At 38.0% G+C, this 25935-nt stretch overlaps 1 protein-coding gene across 1 annotated transcript in view; it reads right to left on the bottom strand.

The window, feature by feature from the left end:
- Nucleotides 1-25935, bottom strand: part of grik4 (glutamate receptor, ionotropic, kainate 4) — a 385301-nt gene that overhangs the window by 185947 nt on the left and 173419 nt on the right. Inside the window, exon 3 of the mRNA XM_060887855.1 lies at nt 5381-5515. Within this exon, the coding sequence (XP_060743838.1) occupies nt 5381-5462 (82 nt within the window). The 5' untranslated portion in view covers nt 5463-5515. The remainder of the gene's footprint in view (nt 1-5380; nt 5516-25935) is intronic.

The following is a 25935-nucleotide window of genomic DNA, read 5'->3' as shown; positions in this document are numbered from 1 at the left end:
TTCTTGAATGTTCTGAATAAATATAATAAAAGTGAACTGAATGAAATTATTCAATATGTAATCTGGTTTATACAGTGATCCCTACTTTCTTTTTGACATTTTTCCAATAAACATCATGGCCATGCTTCACTTGCACTGAGTGTATTTTTTGAGTCAACAATTTAAATCTAACACAATTTTTTTTCCTGCAATAATAATGGATAAATAACTCAATTAAAAATAGGATTTACACTGAAGGGGTCTTATCACTACTGTCTTGTATATAATAAAACAAGCCTGCCTTACAAGAAGGCACATAACCCCAGGAAGCCACATACTGAAGAGTGAAGTGAGAGACTCTTGCTTGTTAATGAAATTACAGATAAGCGAGACTCTGGTACAACAGAATCTGAATTGATTAACCTTTTCTGGATCAACAGCACTGCTGAATTTCACTGTGCTTAAAATACTGCTGAGCTGCCAAACAAAAATACTTTATACCCCATATTCCAAGTTGCTGACTAATATACAAACGTTATCATGGCAGATTAAAGGTGGTGTGTACGATGTTTGAAAGCCAATCTTGACATTTGAAATCACCAAAACAAACACACCCCTAACCCAAATGGGTGTCACCCCTTTTTTGATAGCTCCGCCCCACACATACATACGTAACCCAGGACACTATTATGGTGGAACCTGCTGGGGCAGCTGACCGAGGGGATATTTTTATCAATAAATGAACTCAATGAGTAATACTATGGTAATACAAATGTGTTTTTGTAGTACTGTGTGTTGTACCGTGAAAGGTTTAGCTCTGTTTTACGCGGACGACGTTCAGTTCTCTCCAGCATTGGAAAGCTGATCCTATATTAACACTGCTCCTACTTCTTGCGTTATCGTAAGACTTTTTTCACTTTTCGTTTTTATCCGCCATGTCAATGTTTCAATCGCTTTCTGCTAATGTCAGACATGCGCACTGAACATTCTCTCCGCCGCATGTTGACAAGACACGCCCCTTTCTGCTCATTGGCTACACATTTGTTTTGTTTGTCAGCCCGACTCGATATTCTGAAGCATTTCTCAAACAACGTGCACCCCACCTTTAATGTACAAACCATAACTGAGACACTCCTCTGTTTTAGGTGAACTCCACTCGTTTTTGGTAGTCTGTCATTCTGTATTAACTCCTCACTACACTCACATGACTCAAGTCTGAATCTGCTTAATCTGCTTCATTGTACAAGTGATGTGATGTGATCTTTCTCTAGTTTAATACTGGGTTCTAAATGATGCAATGATGGGTAATTTCTAGCCTGGTGTGGTTTACCAGGAAGTACCTCTTCCTACCTGCCAAGCATAAAACGGCTCTTGTACCACAGACAGACAGACAGACAGACAGACAGAGAGCTAAACAGGCAGGCAGACAGATAGATAGAGCTGAACAAGACATTGTCGCATGTATCACATAAGATGCAAAACATCAACAAGATTAACAGTTTATATATCTAATCCTTCTATTTGATGATTTGCTAACAAATAAAATCCTTAAAATTAATCCATTTCTTTAAACAAATGTATAAGGTATTTAGTTAGTAGACAATGGAGAAGACATAAAACTCAAGAAAATACAAAGCACTCTTTTTTCAAGGGTTCAGCCATTACTGGCAGGATGTAATGTACAGTAAATACAGTATATGTTTGTGTGCGTGGGGGTTTTCAACCCTCTCTAAAAGCCGGTGACAAGCCAAAGTCAGGCTCAGTTCAGACCTGCTTTATAAACTGAAAGTTAATTTCAGTTCGGTTCTTGGAATTGGAGTTGAGACAGTCTCAACATAATCGAACTGCAATTATGCCGGAAACAGGATCCAATCACATTACAGTCGGTCCAGGAAGACAACAAGACTTTAGATCATCAGATGTTCAGAGTTTTAAAGAAAAGCTCTAAAGCAGCTTGCTATCAGAATCACAGAAATCCTCAAGCGTAGAAACAATCTATAGTTCACAAGAGCTTTGAGCAAGAGAGACAAGAAATATTCTTCAGATTGCAGTTTCAAGACATTCTCGACATAATGAGGAGGAGGAGAGGTTTGTGCAAGAAACAGTCACAAAATATTCCTTTATTTTAAACTGATATACATAGTTACATTTACTGTAAATTGAAAAATACTTTGAGATATTTATATATCTATATATATATATATATATATATATATATATATATATATATATATATATATATATATATGAAATCCATTCTTACTGGCAAATATCTGCTATGTACTGTGAAGAAGCTTATTAAAACTTATTAAAATCTAGAGCTTATCTATTCTTACAAGCCAAACATCTGGGGAGTCTGATAGGTTTCAGGCAGCATGCAAGATTTCATTCCAAAAAAGTTCTTTTCCCTTTGGAAACCTCAGCACAGAAGTGTGTATTCATGTCTGTTCAGACAGACAGGGAAGTGTAGAAAGATATCACAGAGGCATCAAAAACAAACAGTGTACAATTTGGCATGTTCATCTGTGGTCTCATAATTGTTCTTCGTGACTTGTGAAAGCCCGAGAACAGAGAATACTTCCTCCGACCACAATATATGCTGAGGGTTTAGTGGTGTGTATGCATCCAGCATACAAGCAAGTGTGTATGTACTGAATGTTAATTAAAGATACCCTGGAATTATAATCAATAATGCAATCCAGTTTCTACCTATTTAAATCCACTGTGTTTGTTATAAAATAATTGAGTAATACTTTATCTACAGTAACTGTTTTCTCTTAGTCAGGGTCATGGTGGACCCTGGAGCCTGCCAATGGATAACAATAGATAATAATAGTTAGTAATAGGTAACAAAAGTGTGTGATATGTAACCCAAGTTCACCACAAGTTTTCACTGTCTACAGTAAATGGTAGCTCATCTCACATTTGGGCATCAGATCTTATGGAGATTTCTAGGCCACTTCTTTAGGTATGTATATAGAAAATGAAGAAAGATGGCATGGTGACATACCAGGTACGGTAGCATTGCCACTTCACATCACTAGAGGTTTAATCTAGAGCTCAGATTGTCTATACAGAGTTCCACACATGTGGATGCATGTTCCCCTGGACAGGCTGTATTTCCACTTTGGCGCCCAGGACAGTTTCTGAATCCACTGCAATGCTAATCAGGATAAAGCACTTACTGAAAATGAAAGATTGAATGAATATGAAGATGAAGCACTGAAAAAGGCTAGGATAAGAATGCTATTAATATATATACAAATATCCACTGACACTAACTGCAAAACTCGCAGCCTTTTCAGCTCCACAAAATAGCCCCTATTAAAGGTAAGATGAAGATGGCTATAAAGCTATCATTTACACAGAGGCACCATGTTCTCTACCTTTAACAACAGATACACTGTTATTACAGTGATTAGTAGACTTCCGTCAGTATACTGTATGTTTATAGACACACACACACACACACACACACACACACATTTATACGCTCATATCGCAATTAGAAATTATTTATTAGAGTTAGCTAATCAAAGATTTGAGGCAGAAAAGGCATATATTACTGCTGAATGTTTTTAGTTCAATTGATCAGATTTTTTGAGCTGGTACGCTGTCAATTTTTTCAATTAACATCTGCAAAATGGATAGGAGTGCAATAGACGAAATACCCAGTTCAGAGGCTATTAACCCAGAGTTTTATAGCTAGGTAATAAAACCTTCCACAAGTCTGTACAAGCACATTATGTTTAAATAAATAAAAAAGGAATCTGCACTCAGAAAAATACATCAAAAACCTGGCAAAAAGCTGTATGTGTGTGTCATAGCAAACTTGAGCCAAATCCTTATTTATTCTGATTTATCACTGAAGCCTAGTGGTATTAAATTATTTCCCTAAGCAAAAAACAGTAGAGTAAGGCTGTGCCGGCAGGGTGATACTATTTTGGCCTAATGAATTTTGAAGGCCAGACGATAGCATTCTGGTGGCCGCAGCCGTGTCCTGCTATTAAATACCAAGTTTGTGTCACCAGCCTTTAATCTAATGCTCCCCTGAAGCCCAAACCCAAAGCCTGGTCGTTCCAATTATCATGACTCTACACCTGACCCTAAAAGAAAGTATGCAGAAGCTCTTAATATTATTGACTGCTGATGAAGTCACTTACTGTGTGATTTCCTTTACCTCATTGCATGAGAAAATAGACCTGCAGGATTAATACAGTGGCATTTTACTCTCCATGTGGAGACTTTGTCTCTATGTTGTGGGTTTCACTTACATGAGCTAAACCTGAAATTAGTTCCGGCCCAATTAATTAGCGCACAAAAGCTGAGAGTCTTAAACACTTAAACAAAGGTCATTTTTGTAGGTGACTTTAAAGACACACAAGATAAAGAGAAGGTCTTTGCTAATTGCACTTATTGGAATCTTTTTTTTTTGGCACCACCAGACATGGTTCCCTAATCACTGATCTGAGAATGCCAGAGCTTGTTTGCTGCAAATGACAATGTGGCCTTGTGTTCTCTGAGCAGAGATTGCTTTGGTAATATGCCACCATATAAAGAGATCAATATGCTTGCTGCTGTTCCAGGCACAATAATTTCAATACCCAGTATGCCATAATTTATAAGATGTGATTTAGCTGCATGCACGCACACACACACACACACACACACACACACACACACAAAAGCACAACATGCCCCCCCCACTGTTAAATCATCGATAAGTATTCATAGCTCATTGCAATGGCAGGAACATAAAAGTGGAAGCTTCTGTTCAGCCAACAGTTGGTCTGTCTGTCTGTCTGTCTGTCTGTCTCTTTCTCCATAATAAAAAAGTTCCAACTGATTTTAAAATTTGTTTGCTTCCCTCCTCTATCAAGACAGACACGGAAAACATGCGCAAACCCTTTCTGTACAGCATAGAAGCAAAATATTTGGAGCTAAATTTCACTTCACTAAACCTATTCCTAGTGTCCTCTGTAAATATTAATGTAACATAATGTAAGGAAACGTTTTTCACATGTTCACATGGTGCAGAAATCAAAAGAACACGTTTAAAATTGTTTTAAACAAACTGTATGGTATTATAATATCTCAGCAAATATCGTTATCGTTAAACTCAAGAAACTTTTCCTTTCATCAAAGCATTATTACTTACTCGTTCTGAGCACCATTAACCGAGTCGATTTAATTAGGCCTAATTAAAGGCACTCATTTCATTTGTTCTTAGTTACTGACAATACAATTTTAACCCTCACTCCTGGCAAAGTACGGAGTGGTAGTGAGGCTGGTGCGGTGCCCTATGAATTTCATTAACAGTAATTAGAAGATTATAGGGCAACGTTACAGTACACAGCTCTTAATCATTTGAACCTTTTGGGAAGGCTGAAGGTGAACTTACCTAATCTGAAGGAGAGTGGCCCACTGGTGGCACTTCTCACCCACATTGCTAAGAAGAGCAAAGGCGCCCAGGGTGCGAGCATCTTCTATGCCTCCTCATGGGTCCTGGCCCGGGGATGCCCCTTCTCACAGCCACCTGATACAGCAAACACCAACACAAACCATAGTATTGCATGAATACAACAGGAAATCAGATGAATCAAATTTTCAGACATAAATTCACTATGGAATTATAAATTCACAAATGAAATTAACGTTCATTTCTGTATATATATATTTAGTTACCTGTTTAACATTAAATAATAATCTTTAACCCAGTGAACACAATGTCCAATGTGGGACGAAACAGAGAAGTGATTTCATTTCATTTAAATGAGATAAACGTACCATTGAGGTAATTTATTTCATTCAGAGTGTGCGCAGCTCATCACTTCAGGGACTGTTGTACATTGATTCACTGTTATCTTCTTGAGCTTATAGAAAGTGGGAAACACAATAAATGCCAAGTGTCAAGCTGCTAGATGGACGCGCTGCACATTCAATACAGGGAGTGCTTCCTGAGACATGTTACTACATTATCATCACAGCAGGAAGATGACAGTTAGAAAGCAGACAGAGCCACAAATCAATCCACTCGAATATAATTGTAGCAAACAACCACAATGTGTGCTCTGGAATACTAAATTAGTTGACTTGGCCATGACGAGACCTGTACAGTGGACAGTATTGTTCTCTGTAAAAGGAATAAAGCAAAACAAAATATTGCTCACTTATTTGATAATGTCCTTTATCACCACTAGTTTAATTCATAATTTCATAATTCATATTTTGAGTTTTGAAATAGATTGTAGCATTAAACATGGTTGTAACTGAATATCCATCCATCCATCAATCCATCCATCCATCTATTTATGGTACCGCTTATCGTACACAGGTCTGCTGGAAGCCTGTAGTCTATCCCAGGGGCTCTATCCCAGGAATATACTGTCACTGTTTGCAGTTTTGGATGCATGCTAGACCTCTAATTGTTAAGTAAGAAGGTTCAAAAGTGGAAAAGATTTATTTTTTAAACCCTGCTTGCCCCTCAAATTCACAAAGCTCTGCCCCAGAACCTGTGGTGGTCCAAAGATAACTATAACTAGAGAGAGCATGAGCAAGGACTGATCTTAGTATTACCATTATTTTTCAACCTCACTGTGGTATGAGTTTATAACACACATCCTGCTTGTAGTGTCTACAATTTCTCTTTCTCAGTCAAAACATTTCTGTCATTCTGTCATGCCACCAAATCCTGTGAATAAGCAAACAAACGGTCATATACTTCAGAACGAATCTGAAAACCACAGAAAGGCCTTAAACTCTACCACTGGTTTAATTATGATATTGTCTATATCAGGTTAATAGAGGTTGCCAAGGCTACAATTATGATAATTATTTATCTTTTCAAACGTTTCAAATGTTAGCTTGGTGACATATCGATAAAAAGAAGAAACAGATCTGCAAGGCAGTAAGTGGCAGTAAGTGGTATAAAATCAAATACTCTCCAGCCTAATTGCTGAGTGCCTTTGTGTAAAATGGTGTGGAAAAAGGAGAGCAGCGACATGCTTGTGACATGGTCCAGACCAAGACCTACATGAATGGTAGTGTGTGACAGATATAAAAAGAGAAAGAGAGAGAGAGAGAGAGAGAGAGAGAGAGAGAGAGAGAGAGAGAACATTCAAGTTATCCCAGTGACTTACAATTTATGTTTCCATTCACCAACATGATACGTTTAGAGACCCCTTTGATATGGTTGTTGTTAGACTTGCAAATAGCTGTGTCTTTACTATTTTCACCTCAAAGGACAACAGCTGGTTTTAACGTTTTGCCAAATTTGAACAACAAAAAAAGCACCAAAACAACTTTCACTTAATGTCATTTTTATTATGTAAGGTCCAAAACATTCATTACATATTCAGAAATTAGGATACTGCTTTCTGCACGGATATTACAGATACTAAAAGTTTTGGGACGTCTGCCTTTACGTGCACATGATCTTCAATGACATCCCGTCCATAATCCGTAGGGTTTATTATTGAGCTGGCCCACATTTTGCAGCTATAACAACTTCGACTCTTCCTACAAGGCTTTCCACAAGGTTTAAGAGTGTGTTTATGGGAATTTTTGACCGTTCCCTTAGAACTGCATTTGTGAGGTCAGGCACTGGTGGTGGATGAGTCTCCTCTCTAATTTAGGTTGAGGTCAGGACTCTGTGCAGGCCAGTCAAGTTCCTTCAATCCAAACTTGCTCATCCATGTCTTTATGGACCTTGCTTTGTGCATTGGTGCGCAGTGATGTTGGAAGAGGAAGGGGCCATCCCCAAACTACTGTACATTGTGCCAAGTGCAAAGTTTGGTGGAAGAGGGTTTATGGTGTGAGGCTGTTTTTAAATACCCCTCTTAGCTCCAGTAAAAGGAATTCTTAATGCTTCTGCATCCCAAGACATTTTAGACAATTTCATGCTCCCAAATCTTTGGGAACAGTTTGAGGATGAGCACTGCATCCGGTGCTTTGCATTGCACTTTGTGACTCAAGGCTTGGATGCAGCTGCTCATCCATGGAAACCCATTCCATAAATCACTGTTCTTGAGCTAATCAGAAGGCCATGCAAAGTTTGGAGATCTGTAGCTATTGACTCTGCAGAACGTTGGTGACTTCTGCACACTGTACACCTCAGCATGCGCTGACCCTACTCTGAAATTTTATGTGGTGTACCACTTTGTGGCTGAGTTGTTGTTGTACCCAATTGCTTTGTTATAATACCACTAACAGTTGCCTGTGGAATATTTAGTAGTGGGGACATTTCACAAATGGACTTATTACTATATACCAATATCAATTATTTGTAGACACTTGACCATCACAACCATTTGTTGTTTTTCCCCAAACTGGCACAAAGTTGGAAGTACATGTGTGCTTCTCATTACTGAAACTGAGAGGTCCAAATGTTCCAGCATGACAATGCACCTGTACACTTCACTCCATGAAGACATGGTTTGTCAAGATTGATGTGAAAGAACTCGAGTGTCCTTCACAGAGAATTGACCTCAACCTCACTGAACACCTTTGGGATGAACACTGACTAAACCCCAGACCTCCTCACCTAACATCAGTACCTGACCTCACTAACTGTAACAACCGGGGGCTGGAAGGAGACAGACCCGTAGGCAGGATAGCTTCGAATGAAAGGGGGTTTAATAAATGATGAAGACAGGTACAAAAACATGACGAGAACAGAAATAAACAGATGACGACACTTAACATGGACTAGACACCACACCGGGTATAATGAAACTAATGATTCCGCGCTGCATTCAGCAACGCGGCTCACTTAAATACAATAAAGATAATGACAACATTAGGAACAGGTGATGAAACAGGGAGGAGCAGACGAAGGTGGGGCAGACACGTGACAACAACAATAGCACATGGCCAAAAGTCTGGGCTGAATCATGACACTAACGCTCTTGTGACTGAATGAACACAAATCGTCAGCGTTAGACTCTGAAAATCTAGTGGAAAGCCTTCCCAGGAGAGTGGAGGTTATGGTTATTATAACAGCAAAAAGAACTGAATAGGTTGTTCAAAAAGCACATACGAGCGTGACGCCCAGGTGTCCACAAAAACCTTTCGGCCATGTAAACAAAAAAAAGCAAAAAACAAGCTGAAAATACCACTACAATAGCATGTCATACCCCTTTTCATGCTTCTCCATCTGCGTCACTACAGGAGCTTTAATTTTTGACTAACATTTACATCATTTAGCAGACACTCTTATCCAGAGTGATTTATTATTTTTTTTTAATTTCAGTTTATACACCTGAGCAATTGAGGGTTAAGGGCCTTGCCCAGGGGCCCAGTAGTGACAGCTTGGTGGACCTGGGATTTGACCCAATGACCTTCTGATCAGTAGTCAAACACCTTAACCACTGAGCTACCACATCACTCAATTTATACAACTGAGCAATTGAGGGTTGAGTGCCTTGCTCAGGGGCCCAGCTGGGGCAGCAGTGGCGACCTGGGATTCAAACTCATGACCTTCCGGTCAGTAGTCCAACACTTTAACCACTAAGCTACCACATCCATAACCGAGCAAAAGCAGAAATAAAATATGCAATGAAGTAGAATATGCAAGCAAAGAGATTTGTAGCTTGTAATATATGGAGATCATGTGTGTATATGTACAGTACAAACTATATAAAATCTCTAAATAATCTGCCTATATTTTTATTCTCACTACAGTATGTAAAGGAATCCAATGATACTGAAAAAAAAGTAGTCACTCCATGAAAAAACGTAACGATTCCGTATCGTCTTTCACAAGGTAGAATAAATTCATTTCTAATATGACTGAATGGGGACATTGATAAGGCATTTGCTTCATATTTTCAGAATCTGCCAAAGCAACCTAAATAGTGAATGGATCAAGTAAACTTTTTGAAATAAATGAAAAAGTGGGGGGAAAATAAATAAAAAAAAAAAAAAACATGCCTTTAGGGAAATATAGATAAGTACAAGGAATAAAAAGACTGCATAGACTCCTGAATAAACATGAAAAACATCTATTGACCCATTCTCAAAAGCAGCCTGTGGCAGGAAGATAACATCTTTATACATTAAAAGGAACCTGCTTTACTGCTTTGGGGAAAGATGTCATGTTTTTCAGAGGCAGCAAATTAGTGGTCCCAGCATCACCTCACCTCTTATCACCTAAAATGTCACAATGATTAAACACATGCTGGGATTGTAAAAAAATATATATTTATACTTAAAATCCAAGCGGTGGAAACACAAAACTAGAAATAGAGTGATCAATCGGAAGGAGTAAGCTATTTTTAATTTATTGCTGACTACTTAGAGGCTTTTCTACACCTGCAGCAGCAGAAATTGAAAAATGTGACAGAAAATGAATGTAGACTCATCAAAAAAGTCTTTACAGAGCTTTTCAGATGACTAATAAAGATGAAGCGTTGAAAGAAAAAAGTTTTTGCTGAGACAAAATGGAGCAGTGCCTCATTCTGGCAGCGGTAGTGTTTCCAGAGACAAAAGTCTTGTCAAAAAATCTCTAGAAAGACATCAACTGACATAGAAAAGGTTTGCTATAAAAACGTACTGTATGCTACATTTGATTTTTCTTTTGCCGCTAGCTAATTCCCTGCTAAGCCAATGCCACATTTTGATCTTGCTAAAGTAAAGCTTGCTAACGTTGTCTTTTTCATGGCTATGTTCCATGCTCGTGGATGGACATGGTAATGTTCCTCAGATACTTATGAATTTGCCCTCTAAAAATGATAATACACATGTAAATAAATGTAATATTAGAGTAACAGTGAAATCTATGCTGGTAAATTGGATGTGCTTAGCATTGCTGGTACTACAGTATGATTAGCAAACAAGATGCATCTATTTATTGCTATCAATTTTTATGTTTTTTATTTTTTTTTCTTTTGTATTTTTTCTAATTCAGACCCATCAGGCATCTCTCGCATATAGTATCTCACGATAATCCTGTGAAGCACGTGAAGCCAACTGACTGCAACTTTTTGACTGCTGCTCATGCAACTTGGTAGAAAACGCTATCTTCCCTTCTGCAAGCACGAGCTCACAGACACCCATGACTGGTTAGTGTCATAGTGATAAGGGAGAAAGTCAATGGCATTGAGATTATCAGATGCACAATTGCACAGCTATTCGTTATTCTGGGTATATATCTCAGATGTTAACAGCGACAAGTTCCTTTTAGCCCCGATGGGAGCTTTTAGCATCCTATTATCCGACCTGAACTTGCTATTAATCACCAAAAATAGATGCATGCACACTAATGGCACCAGGAAGTCTTGGGAAAGCAAAATGCTGTAAGCCTCAGGATGGAGTCAGAAAAATAACAGGGTTATAGAAAGTCCATGGAGTCAAACATAGAGTGTTATTATAGACAATTTCTCAATATCATTATACTTGACAAATCAGCATTTCAGCAGAACATTGTAATGTTTTCCAAAAAAAAAAAATTCCCAGAGGGTAAAATACAGAAGGAGATCATTTGAATGCAATTTTTCAGTACTGCAAAGAACAAATGTTTTCAAATCACAACAATGCTAAACCCTAAATGTGTATTTATGATATGCTTTGTTTTAGTACACTCCTAGCTAAACTCCAAGCTAATCCAGGGATTACTATGGAATTCTTCACCAGTTCATGACTAGGATTTATGATCCCCAAAGGAAAGCTGATCATCCCTCTGCTGTGGAATTTGGCATTAACGCATTAAATCAGGAACCAATAGAAATGTTAAAAGGAGGAATGAAAAAAAGAAACTTAATTAGGTTTTTACACAGAATTTCATGGTGTCTAAGATACCTGCATTATAGTAGAACAGTAAAATGAAATGCAGTCGGTCACACGGGAGGAGTAAAAAAACTTTTTTTTTCCTTTGGCGAGAGACGTGCATAAACTTATAAAAATTGTGCTGCAGATCTGCCCAGAATTTTGAGGAAGAAAATGCTTATCTGCCTATCAATTGCTGAAACATTTGGTAGCTGTCGTATAAAAATATGAAAAACAGACCACATACAGTATATTAAAGTTTTTGGTGTGCTATCCACATAAGTCCATTGTAAATATGAAATTATATGAAATTCTGACTGCTTTCTAATAGTCGGCCTTAATTTCTAAGCTGAATTGTGTCTCAATTATTTTAGCAGCTTAATGGTTAGAATGTTTGTCTCAAACCTCCAAGGTTACCAACCAGGTTTAAATTCCTGCTTCTGGCCTGCATGTGTGGAGTTTGGAGGTTCTCCTCGTGCATTGTGGGATTCCTCCAGACACTCTGGTTATCTCCTCCAGTCCAAGGACAAGTGTGATAAGCTGACTGGCACATTGTGTGTGTGAGTGTGTATGTGTATGTGTGTGTGATTATGCCCTGTCGTTCTGTCCAGAGTGTTTACTGCTTTGTGACCTGAGTCCCCTGGGATAGGCTCCAGGTTCCCTGCGACCCTGAGTAGAATAAGTGGTACAGAAAATGGATGTATGGATGGATGGACCGAATAACTGCTTTAGTGAGTCGTGACTGAAACTTTCCCTGATTCAAACACTGACTCACTGCAAGCGGAGCAAATTTTGGATTTACCAACTCAAACATCAATTCACTGAACAAGAAAAGAGAAAATCACAGGCATAACTCTAAATATTCACTCCTTCAAGTAGTGGAAAGCAAGCTGAATACACATTATTCACATGTGTCATGTAAACATATAATGTAAAACAAAGATAAATTTAATTGATAACAACGACTGAAGATGCTTATGGATGTTTATGGGTTTTTTTTTTTGTAGAGATTAAACAGCAGAAAACTTCACTTGGACATGAGGAGAGCATTTGAACCTCCACACAGACAGTGTTCCAAGTTTTTAACCTTGCTTTCTTTTTCTTTTGGTCATGACTGAGAAGATTTCACTGACTCAAGTGAATTGTCTGAGTCAGTAAAAATGATTCCCAGTGCACTAAATGGTCTTTTAAACTATTTTTGTATTTTCCGATCTATTAATGGATTTGTGTAGGTATATATATATATATATATATATATATATATATATATATATATATATATATATACATATATATATCCACTGAATCAGTTAGGATTTTATTTGATATTATTTTTTGGTAGAGAAAAAGTATGTAGTTTTGTCAGTTTGAGTGTGAATATAGGTCTGTTCCCTAAAGCTTAATTTATTCTCATGGAGATGTAAAAGTTGGCTTCTCTCAGCATAAGAAAAGACTTCCACTGTTACCTGTTTTTAAAAAAAAAAAGTCTCCATACAGTATATCACCTCTCCCACACTGAAAGGTCAATGCTTTTAATACAATGCAGTCGGTTTGGTTATGCGTGATGTAGCCCAGGTTTAAGCAGTGCTTGAAAATATGGCTGAAGGACAAACATACTGTAGTTCCACACTCCTGAAATAAACTTTGAGTGCTTTTAAAATATCTTGTGAAATATCTCTGTGTATTATTGGTAATTATCTGGTGGATCTCTAATTTTAAAAAATATACATGTCCATTTCTATAAAATGCTGTATACAGCCTTGCATGATTATGTACATATAGTAGAGGTACATACTGTCTGTATGTGAGCCTTTTTAGTGATTCATCACTTTAATGATTCATATTGTATGACTTTAGAAATGGGAAAGGCTTAAAAGGTCAGTGTTGTCCTTGGAAACATGTACAGAGGTAGCATGGTCTGTGAGAGCCAAATCCCAAGCCCCGTAAACCCTTCTGGTCAAAAAGACCTCTGAAAAAACTATCTATTAAGAACACTATTCAGAATAATGTATTCACATTTGTTTACACCTTACACTCTTAAAAAGGACAGTTTTGGATGTGGTAGCTCACTGATTATGGTGTTGGACTACTGATAGAAAGGTCATGAGTTTAAGTCCCAGGGCTACCAAACTGCCACGCCTGGGCATTTGCCTCATAAATGGATTGTTTATATAGAAACACCGAACAATTTTGAAGGGTTTGTTGTAAGAATCCACAAATTCTTTGAATACAAGTTAGATAGTTCTTTGAATTCTAGAATGGTTTCAGTGTAAAAGGTTTATTGCTCCCCAAAGGTTTTATATAGAACTATTACATTAGGAAAAGATTCATTTGACCCGGAATTTGGAACATCTTGCTTAGCCAGTGTAGCATGTTTCTTAGTTCAAAGTCTCATAAACTGATTTATCTTCAAGTTATAGGTGATTAAATGAGTGAATGTGTGAGACACAAGCATACCATATCACAGCTTGGGCACAGTCTCTCCATTACTTCACCATTACCAGCAGTTCTGACAGAGCAGCTACGCCCAAAACTAGGTGACTTCAGTGAGAAACAAATGACTAATCAATAGCCATGTCCCTGAGAAGATACATGGCAACAGCTCTTCATCATCTCTCCTTCCATCTACCCAGCACTTTGCTACCTGACACAGCTTTGATTTAAGCCAGACTCTAAGACATTGGCTTTTATTTGCTAACTATAAAAATATGTCCTGCTACTGTACATTCCCATAGTTATTGATCACAGTAAAAGCTCTCTGCTTGACACCCATGATGCTTGGGTGGGTCCACAATTATATTTCTCACTCTCATATCCTTTCCTATTTATTCCCTGTATACACTCACTCACTCACTCATTTTCTACCGCTTATCCGAACTACCTCGGGTCACGGGGAGCCTGTGCCTATCTCAGGTGTCATTAGGCATCAAGGCAGGATACACCCTGGACGGAGTGCCAACCCATCGCAGGGAACACACACACTCTCATTCACTCACGCACTCACACACTATGGACAATTTTCCAGAGATGCCAATCAACCTACCATGCATGTCTTTGGACCGGGGGAGGAAACCGGAGTACCCGGAGGAAACCCCCGAGGCACGGGGAGAACATGCAAAATCCACACACACAAGGCGGAGGCGGGAATCGAACCCCCAACCCTGGAGGTGTGAGGCTTCCCTGTATACAGTTTATAATAAATAATGCATATTATATTCAATCCTTAAGAATTTACATTAACTTTTTGACAATTTGTCAAGCACATTGTACCTACTGCATAGCTGATTTATTTGAGCTTGAACAAATATAAGTAATTATATTCATATATTTATATATCTAAAGTCATTAGTACCACGTAGTAGACACATGTTTAGAAAACTGTAGTCTTTATACCATGGGAAAAAGTAGCAAAGTGCTAGACAGTTAGAAGGATGGGACTTGGGGACATGGCTAAGTCACATGTTTGTCTCTGACATCACCTGGTTTTGATGTAGCTGCTCTGTCTAAAGTGCTGCTAATGATGAAACAACAGACTAGGGTTAGGGTTAGGGTTAGGGTTAGCTAACCTAATTTGAAAATATAAGAATTTAAACTTAGAAAAATGCTACACAATTTGTGTTCTGTATAGAATAAAAAAATATTTTATGTGAAAAAAAAACAAAACCCACAATTCAAATGTCAGGTTTATAATTCAAATGGGAGGTTTTATTTTAATGCATCTACTGATATATTATCATTTCTATAGCTGCATCGCTTTCAAAGGGGCTTGTATGATAAGCCTGTAGATAAGAATAATAAATGCATTAAGAAAACGTTTTTCAACAAAGAATGACGGATAATCATTAATGTACAGAAGCTTTCTGTTCTCAGACATTTATTGAACAGTCTATAGTGTCAGCGTAACTCAGTGTAATCCGTACGTTTTCCACTATGGAATAAAGGACTTTGCTTTTCTAGTCCATCTATTACATGACAGGTTGTAATTTATTTTCTGTTTTACTAAATTTATGCCTGATATAAACTATCTGATATAAAGAACTATCTGGTTCCCTTTGGTGGGAACTCGGTGCTGTCACGGCTTGACACTATGGGAACGCCTTTTTGTGGAAGTGATGTCTGAAGCTCTGTGTGAAAACATGCCGATCTATTGGCTCAAGGAGATGCGGTGAAGCAATTTGTACCAGCAAGTATAAGGGCAGCTACTTCACACCAGCCTTGCATCTTTGTCTTCAGGAAGTGCTCTGTGTATGATTTGGTTTTTGTCTAGGCATTTACTTTCAAACAATTCAAAAGATGTGTGCATCCGTGTCCATGCTGTATCTTGGGGTTTGTTGAAGTGAACGCTTGTGCCTTGTGGCTCAGGTCCCACGTCTGATAAAGCAGCGCGTTGACTTGGGTCATGGGGATCAAAATAGTTGGCGGAAATGGAACAAGAGAATTTTTACATACCAGGCCACATAAAGCAGGGAATAGACCTCCTGTCAAGGCAGGAGCTGATGCCTGGAGAGTAGCGTTTCCACCCTCAGGTGGTGGAATGCATATGGCAAATTTTTGGCCAGACGGAAAAGGATTTGTTCGCCTCCAAGAAGTTGACCCACTGTTACCTATGGTTCTCCATCTCCCCTCCAGGACATCTGGGGCTGGACACCATAGTACAGATGATAGATAGAAGCCCCCTATGAACATATGGAGTTAGCCTCTAGAAGATTCTGACCCGAACTCTTAGCCTTGATGTCTCTAAAGAGAGTGGGGGACTTGCAGGCCCTGTCAGCTGCCCCGATCTTGCCTGTTAAGGTTCTCAGCACCTATGCACATTGTTCAAGTGCATTGTGTAAATTCTCTGCTCTGCTAGTCTGCTTTGCCAGCCGCAATACAGGCAGCCCAGTCTCCAGCAGCACCTACGGTAGTTCACTTGGTAGCGGTGGGTATTTCCTGGGCCTATGAGGCATGTGGCATGTCTTCACCTCTAGGCATTAGTGCTCATTATACTAGAAATATAGCTTTATCCAGTGTCTTGGCTAGAGATGTTCCTCAGGCTGATTTCTGTGCATTTGGCAGGCTGGTCCTATTCACATTTTTATTACATTTTATAATTTGGACTTGGAGCCCACTCAAGGGTCCCAAATCCTATGGGGCTAGCTGGTGTTCTGCTCCTGTGCTCCTCTGTCACGGCCCTGTAGGACAGACATCTCCTGGCGTGTGGGGTGTTGATATTGATGTTAACTAATAAACAAATAAATTAATTAATTAAATAAATAAACAAGATGCTGTGTTGCTCCACATGCATAGCATGCACTTGGGCTTCCTTAAGATATGTAGAAGCAGGATTGATGTGTTGTAGATGCCCTTATGTGGACTTGCTGGCATGCACTGCTTCATCACATGACTTCCTTGAGCCAGTGGATTGGTGTGTTTTCACACAAAGCTTCAGCCACCGCTTCTGCAAAGAGGAGTCCCCATAGTGTCAAGCTACAGTACATCACAGCATCTTATTCCCTTTTCAGGGAACATTAGAATCATGTTATATACGTAACAGAGAGCAAACTACAACCAGTGAAACTAAGAAATGTTAGCATAAGGTGACATTTATTATATATGCGCAACTGTAATCATTGGCAACTAGCTCTTTATTTTATAAAACGTCACTGCACAACACTGTGAACACTGTGATCTTCTTGTCAGAAAAGCTGACTAAAACAAAAGTGGACCAGTGGCTGACTAAGATGGTGTTGCCTTTAATTATCGCACAACAGATAATGAAGGAAGTTCATGTCTCCATTATCCCCATTATCAGACAACACACCATAATCCTCAGAATCAGCACTTGCTTTAAAGCTTCCTCTGTGATCATTCTAAAAGGTTACAGTGGATCCTGGGAGACTGACAATAAGAAAACATGGCATGTGTAGTCTCTACATGATAAAGTTCCTTTGTGCGAGATTCAATTCACAATCCAATTCAACACTGCACTTAGTTCTTTCAGTGATGTGAGAGCATTAGACACTGGTCAGAATGAGCAGGCTGTGGGAAAAAGCAGTTTGTACAGGAGAATGCATGCATTTCCTTTTCTCTATGGCCTACGGCTGACCTAACAGATCACTAGCCTATACACCTAATGCTTCAACAATGCACTGTGCTGTCTGAGCAAAAATCAGACATATATCAGCAACTTATCTCCAGCCAGAGCTTTCTTATTCTGCTCACTCAATAATATCTGGTGGTGGACAGACACAGCCACTTACTGTATGCCATATCCTTTACGCCATTGGCTCTCTCACATGAACGCTATGCTAGTACTGATATGTCATTTTTACATACAAATATGATTTATTTATTTATCAAATAGGCTTTTAACATATTTCATTTGTAAGCCCATAACATTTTCCGAAAAAGATGCAGCTATTAGTCAGAAAATTACTCAGAGTTCCACTGGAGATTTGAAATGTTTACCTACATACATTGTTTTTAAGAATAAACTTGTTTTTCTTTGTGTGTAATCAGTATTCTGTGATACGTGACAAAATAATTATACAGTATTGGTGTCAGGAAGACTGTTTTGGTTGATGAAGATGGTGACATAACTATAGGCCTACTTCTACTACTACTACTACTAGCAATAATAATAATAATAATAATAATAATAATAATAATAATAATAATAATAATAACAAGAAACTGTACTATGGGCATCGATTATCTCTTTAGATTACACAGATACATTTCATAGATACATTCCCTTTCATTTTCATTGGCTCTACCTTTATTATAAACATAAAACCAGGAAAATAGATTTCCATGTTTTGCCCAGAGCAGCTGGTCAACATAAACAACATTAACAACATGCTGCATCAACAAAATATCCCAGTTTCAATTCCAAAAAGATAAAATCCTACATGCTGAGTTACTGAATTCACAGTACAGGCTGTCAGAATCATTTATTTCAATTGGGTGCTATTGTTTATAGGTCATATATGTTATCATGTGTTTTTTAAGCATTGCATTGTTGCTCGTAAGGGTTTGTTACCACACACCTGATGTTTTATTTTGAGCCATGAACGCTTGATTACTTTAAGTTGCAGGTTTATAAGGTACACAGATGTTGATGCGGCTTATAAAGTGCCATTGATTTTTGGAGCATCTGTGTGTATTCATGGAAGATGTGAATGGCTGTTAGATGTTACTGGGAACCTAAATCATGTCTGCAGAGCTGAGGTAATCTTTTTTTTTTTCATAGCAATACATATATTGTTCAAAAACAAATAAAAATGTACACCTGAAAACTCTTATTCTACCCAGCAAGAACTCCATGCCATGTATCTGTATCATACGGTACAGAAACAGTATGCTGTAAAAGACGCATGGCTGCATTTTGCAGGTTAATATATTTGATTATGAGCCCTGAACCTGGATATTGTGTATGGTAGTCACCTACACACAAACACCAGCATCATTCATCAAGGAATTCACCCATCCTGGATATCCAGGACATTTGCCATTTGGGAAGTGGTACAGGTTCATCAGCTCTCACATAAACACTAAATTGCAGCTGCTTTATGACTTCCCCAGAGCTAGCAGTTCTCCCACAGCACACCCCTATGGCTGTAAAGGACTGAGAACTACTTAAACCAAGTCTCATACCCCCTGTTGCTGTAAAAACAGACCTGCACTACAGTGGACTAGGTCACTTATTATCAATTTGCAATATACCACCCATGATCTTGCATCAATTTGTAAAATGTTCATTTCAACAATCAAGCTCAATAAACCTATGTAAAATATTTGGATATATTTTAGTGTAAGTATTTTGTTTTTAGTGTAAATTTCTTTTTTTTTTTTTTTTTTTTTTTTTTAATTCATTATTTCTAAACTCTTTCATTTTAAATGTCCTTTGTTGCTTTCTGAGAATTTACACACTATAATTTTATTGCATTGTATAAATTGACGGGGACACGGTGGCTTAGTGGTTAGCACGTTTGCCTCACACCTCGAGGGTTGGGGTTCGATTCCCGCCTCGGTTTTCTGTACTGTTTATCCTACACAGAGTTGTAAGAAACTCTCACACACAAAGCACAATTTAGAGATGCCAGTCAGCCTACCTGGCATGTCTTTGGACTAGGGGAGGAAACTGGATTACCCAGAATGCAGGGAAAACATGCAAACTCCACTCACACAGCAGTGTGATGCATATCGTCGCTGTCGGGCGGAAACCTCGTATGTCCAAATTTGGTCAATTTCATATTTTTTACAAGTATACAAGTAGAAATACAATTTATTAACAAGTACAAGTACATTAACAAGTTAATGTTATTAACCAATCTGGGGGGCACGGTGGCTTAGTGGTTAGCACGTTCGCCTCACACCTCCAGGGTCGGGGTTCGATTCCCGCCTCCACCTTGTGTGTGTGGAGTTTGCATGTTCTCCCCGTGCCTCGGGGGTTTCCTCCGGGTACTCCGGTTTCCTCCCCTGGTACAAAGACATGCATGGTAGGTTGACTGACATCTCTGGAAAATTGTCCCTAGTGTGTGATTGCGTGAGTGAATGAGAGTGTGTGTGTGCCCTGCGATGGGTTGGCACTCCGTCCAGGGTGTATCCTGCCTTGATGCCCAATGACGCCTGAGATAGGCACAGGCTCCCTGTGACCCGAGATAGTTCGGATAAGCGGTAGAAAATGAATGAATGAATGAATGTATAAATTGACAATAAATTCTTACTAAATGCAAAAATTGTAGAAAAAAAAGCTTTTCAACTAATAATATACTTTACTAAACCTTTCTACCTTTCTAACCTTGCCTTTTAACAAACACAGCTGTAAAAACTGTATAAAGCCTTGGTAGGTACTTGTGCTTTTTTCATGCATTCAAAGATCACACCTTCATCAGGTTATTTCACATGCTGAAGAGAAATGATTCATACTGATTCTAATCAGTTCAGTTTGGGATTATATACAGATACGTCTGCAGTGTGACATCTTCGAATGTTCAGAGTATTCTATACAAACAACAAGGGACAAAGAATTAAACGTGTTTAAATATCGACAATGAGGCTCGACAATGAAGCTCGTGTTTATCTGACTTCAGGTGACGAGACAGACATGGATGTGGATAATAATCAAACTCTATTCTCATTGTAGACCTATAATTCTTACAAATGTGGCAACAGAGTTGTTCCTCCATGAGTAGATTAGGTTGTAAAGGCAGAGGTAAGTGGGGCGTCTTACAGTGGAATTGGAAATCATTAAATGCAATTTTCTCCTTTTCACTTCTGGGGGTAAAGCATGGTTTTAAACACTAGAACTTGGTGACATTTGAGAAATGTGCAAATAAGACAACATTTCAGTTTACAGAAATGTATTTATGACATTGTCAAAATTTGATCATGTGAAGAGTTTTCACAGGCTATCATTTATATGTGGAGCTGCTTTCTTGTTTTTGTTTACAGTCAGTTGCTTGTCCAATTAGAAAGTGAGTTTTGTCTTCTCTGAATTATTTCTTAAACAGCAGACTTTATCACCCTGCAGGAAGCCTAAGGCTCTCACAGCGTTGCAGTCCAGTACCAGATGAGTCATTACGGTATCAAAATGTCACCCTGTGTCATAGTTTTTATTAATTTATTCTTTTTTTATGATGCATGCTTGAACCTAACTAATTCCACACGTGATGATATGAATATTTAAAATTAGGGTGTGTTACATGTATACAGACTTGTATACAGACTTACTCAAGCCTCAAAAGCTTGTGAAGAAGTATGAAAAGCATAGCAATCTTCAACATGCTAAACAAAAAATAATACGTTTTAATAAACAGCAGACTGGCTTCAAGACTGCCCCAGATGACAGGTAAGAAAGAAAAAATGTTCAAAAGTGTATTAATAACCCCAGAAATTCTACACCAATTCATTAACCTCACGCATTATGGGGACACTTACTGTAACTTCTGGTTCTCTGATTATTATGAATAACATATCTAGATTTGGATCTATAAAAAGTAAAATAGTTTCAGAAGTAAACTAAGATTTGGGTTAATCCTTACTTTTTATTGTAAAACATAACATTATGAACAGGTATAAACTATGCAGAAAAAAACAGACTTTTTATTTATTGCTCAAGGAGTGAAAAGCAATTCAAGGTCATGGCTGAGGATTTAACTGACATGTATGGACATGGCAGTGGGTTTGGTCAGGTTTAACCCCCCAAACAATGCTATTTTAGCTAATTTAATACTTTTAATTTCATAGACGTTCATATTTTCTATTGCTAGTCCAATGCTTAGAGTATTGCTGTTTATAAATATACTGTATATTTACTTTAGTCTTAGCATTATTACAAGATAAAAATTGCACATGTTCAAACTTTGCATCTGAAATAATCAAATTAAATTACAAACAACTTAATTGTGGCATTTACACTATTAAGTTATGTTTCACTTATAATAAACTAACAGGAATTGGACTAGAAGCATAATCCCAGGTCCCAAGATCAATCCTGAGCTAAGGTTACGGTCTGTGGGGAGATTCTCATGTTATCCTCTTATCTCCAGTTTCCTCCAACTTCCCAAGAACATGCATGGTGATGGACTGGCTATGTTAAATTGCTTAGAGTGTGTGCACGGTGCCCTGCAATAGCTTGTGTCCCATATTTTCACCCCTGTCATCCCTGACCAGGATAAAGTGCTTACTTACCAAAGATGAATGAATGACTGGAGAATCACAGAGATGCTTCTAAAGCTTGTAATGGATAGAAAGGAATCATGTCATGGCAATTTATAAGGCTAAAGTGGTTGAAAAAACTTTCTGCCATCTTAAAAAAAATAATATATGAATCCTTGCCATTGGGCTAGGCCAAGATGCTACAAAAAAATAAAAATAACCTCTTGAATAAGTTTTCTAGCTTAAAATAATTTTATTTTTTATTAATTTGTCAGTGAATTTTGGTACAATTCTATCAATAGGGGACAATAATTCAATTGCAGTTATAGGCATAGTAATTATATGAAACATACAAGATTAGATTGAAAAGGTTTAAAAAAGATTCAAAAATTCTTCTTAGCGTTGTGAAAAATAGATAGTAGATATTGCAGATTTATTTTATTTATTTATTACAAATTAGACAAACATGATTTTTGTCTCTCCTTCTGTCTGCTTGTTGGAGCCGTTATGAAACGTGTGCCTTTCTATAAAAAGGTAAATAAGAAAAACAATTCCTCATTTGATGGAATGTCTGTTGCTGAATTAATTCATGCTTTGCATTCCGATAATAAAGGCAGGTAGTAAAAAAAGACTACTGGAAATGCTAATTTGAGACCGACGTAAAAAGGAAACAAAACATACGCCACACTCAGCTGTAGTCATTCAAAATGTTCTTCTCCAATGAGGAGGATTTCCCAAAATTCTAACAGAATATTTTTTTTTAATCTTACCCAAGGTTTCTCTTTATCTCAGCTCTAAGCAGAAACATTGAACCAAGGTGTGAAGTAATGTGTTTCAGCTCAGAGTTGGTTGTTTCCCCCAGAGCTTGATGTGGTCTCCTTCAACATGCTCCTTCATACTCCAGGGAGTGTAAGCTACAGCATGATGAATAACACACATCGCTGTGTCACAAATCTTCCTTTACTTCTGAGATGGATTTCAAGCTTTGGCTCGACCTGTTTGTTTATGGTTGTTGGCATGTCTTAGTGTCTACAATCATTTCTGCAATTAGGATTAGGTTTCAGTGGTTGAATGTGAGTCAGAGGTTAACATAAAAAAGCTTGGAATGATCAAATAAGAGCTCACATGAAAAAGTAAAACATGCTTCAGGCATTAAACAACAAATCCTTCAGGACCTGTCAAGACTGATTTAAGTGTCAGTTCATTGTCAGGAACTGGTTTATTCTCAAGGTCACAGTGGATCCACAGTGGAGCTCCTTCTAGGAACACTGGGTGTGAAGTGAGAACACACCCTGCACCAGTCCCTCTGCAGAGCTCTGACTGAAACAGGGCACCATACACAGACAGATTCATCACCTTGAAGTAATTTTGAGAACCTACCTTCTCTCAGGAGAGGACCAGCTACCAGCTAAAATGGTGAACCAAAAGAAAATCCATGCTGATTCATGGAAAACATGAAAAAAATTCCACCAGACCGTATCCCAAGCTCAGAAAATGTATGAACAGGACAGAAATGTGGAAAGCAGTTACTACATCAACAAATTTCTATCAAAAAAATGAATACAATTGCACTGTAATTTGTGGGTGTGAAGCAATCAGACGCTGGTAACAAAATAAGCAAATCTCTAGTATTCTAAAGCTCTTCTGGTCAAATCACCCAGAATGCAAATTATATGCATTATAATATTTAGGTGTTTTATATGTGGTTTTCTGTCAGAAAAAAACAAAAAACCATCCGTAGAGAGGCAGTTCTGAGATTAGAAACGTATGTTGATGAGAGTGGTCAGAAGAGAAAGGGCAGACTTGTTTAAACTGACAGAAAAGATACAGTAATTCAAATAATTACTGTGTGCAATTGTGGTGAGCAGAAAAGCATCTCTGAATGCATCAAACCTTAAGGAATGTTTCCAACCCAATGTAAGCACTTTTATTCAGTTTAATTCAATTCAAATGTATTTGTATAGTGTTTTTAACAATGGACATTGTCTCAAAGCAGCTTTACAGAGCAAGAAATATTACAAAAAGTAAATCTTAACATTATACTGTACGAACATTAATATTATCAAAGATTTAAGATTAATATTAGACTTATATTTAAATGTGTTTGTATTTATCCCTAATGAACACGCCTGAGGTGACTGTGGTGAGGAAAAACTCCCCTAGATGGAAGAAGAAGAAACCTTGAGAGGAACCCGACTCAAAAGGGAACCTCATCCTCATTTGGGTGACACTGGAGGGTGTGATTATAAACTACTATAAAACCGGAGAGTGTTATTATGTATAATGTTTTTCTAGGGGCAAAGAGCCAAAAGGTTTGCAGACACCTCACCATAACAAACAGATGTGCTTTTTGAACATCCTATTCCTATTCCATCAATGCATCCATCTGTTTTCTGTACTGTTTATCCTACACAGAGTTGTAAGAAACTCACACACCATGCACCCATTCACACACAAAGGACAATTTAGAGATGCCAGTCAGCCTACCTGGCATGTCTTTGGACTAGGGGAGGAAACTGGATTATCCAGAATGCAGGGAAAACATGCAAACTCCACTCACACAGCAGTGTGATGCATATCGTCGCTGTCGGGCGGAAACCTCGTATGTCCAAATTTGGTCAATTTCATATTTTTTCACATATCGATGCTATTGGTCAGTCCCCACCTGGGTCTGTTATTTTTAAGTTATTAACCAATCTAAAGTCTTGAAAATAGCTTGAGCGCAAATCTCATAACTCCATTGGACACTTCAACTGTCCACCTCTTCCTCACTCCGCAGGAGAGCTTCGTGGCATATTTCTCCTCAAGAAGAGTCGCAACGAATCAACACGTCTTCTGAGGTAAATGTCTTCAAAACACTGGGCTCAAAGAAAAAAAAATCTTGACCCCCGCTAGTTCTGGTGCTCGTCTGAGGACAGGAATTTAGCACAAGACAATCCACTGCAACGCGGACTAAACCCTGTGCACTGCAGATAAGGTACGGTGTTTTTTTAATTTCCTGAAAAATAACGGTTTTGGAGATACGAGGATTCCGCCCGACAGCGACGATATATATATTTACTGTATCTGAGATCTTTTCTCTTATATCCCTGTATTAATCTGCCATTAAAAAAAAAAATCTTTCAAGCTTTCAAGAAACAAACATTTTAAGTAATTAACCACTTTTCAGGCAAAAGCATAATGCAGGTATTCTTATATAGGAGCATAAAAAAGAACAAATATGACAGGGTCCAAGAGAACAGTGACAGTTTCACCATAAAACATGGGAAAACGAGTAATGATCTTTATAATAAATTCTTTATAAAACTGAACATGTGTACGTGAAGCGTACCATCTAGAACTGATGCGGTTTTAAATTTAAATGTGATCACACTAAATATTGACTTGCTATGTTGATTGGAATCCAGAAAGTAACAATAGTGAACTTTATTAGATGTAGTAAAAAGGAAGCATTGTTTCCACGGAAGTTTCCAGAGAAACAGGAAATGCGCACAACCTATGTATCTCCTGCCCATATAAACACCTGTTAAATCATTTTAAAAAGGTGTC

Source organism: Tachysurus vachellii, chromosome 15, assembly GCF_030014155.1.
Source record: "Tachysurus vachellii isolate PV-2020 chromosome 15, HZAU_Pvac_v1, whole genome shotgun sequence".
NCBI classification, from domain to species: domain Eukaryota; kingdom Metazoa; phylum Chordata; class Actinopteri; order Siluriformes; family Bagridae; genus Tachysurus; species Tachysurus vachellii.
Note: the sequence above shows the minus strand (reverse complement) of the source record. Positions and strands in the feature narration are given on the sequence as shown.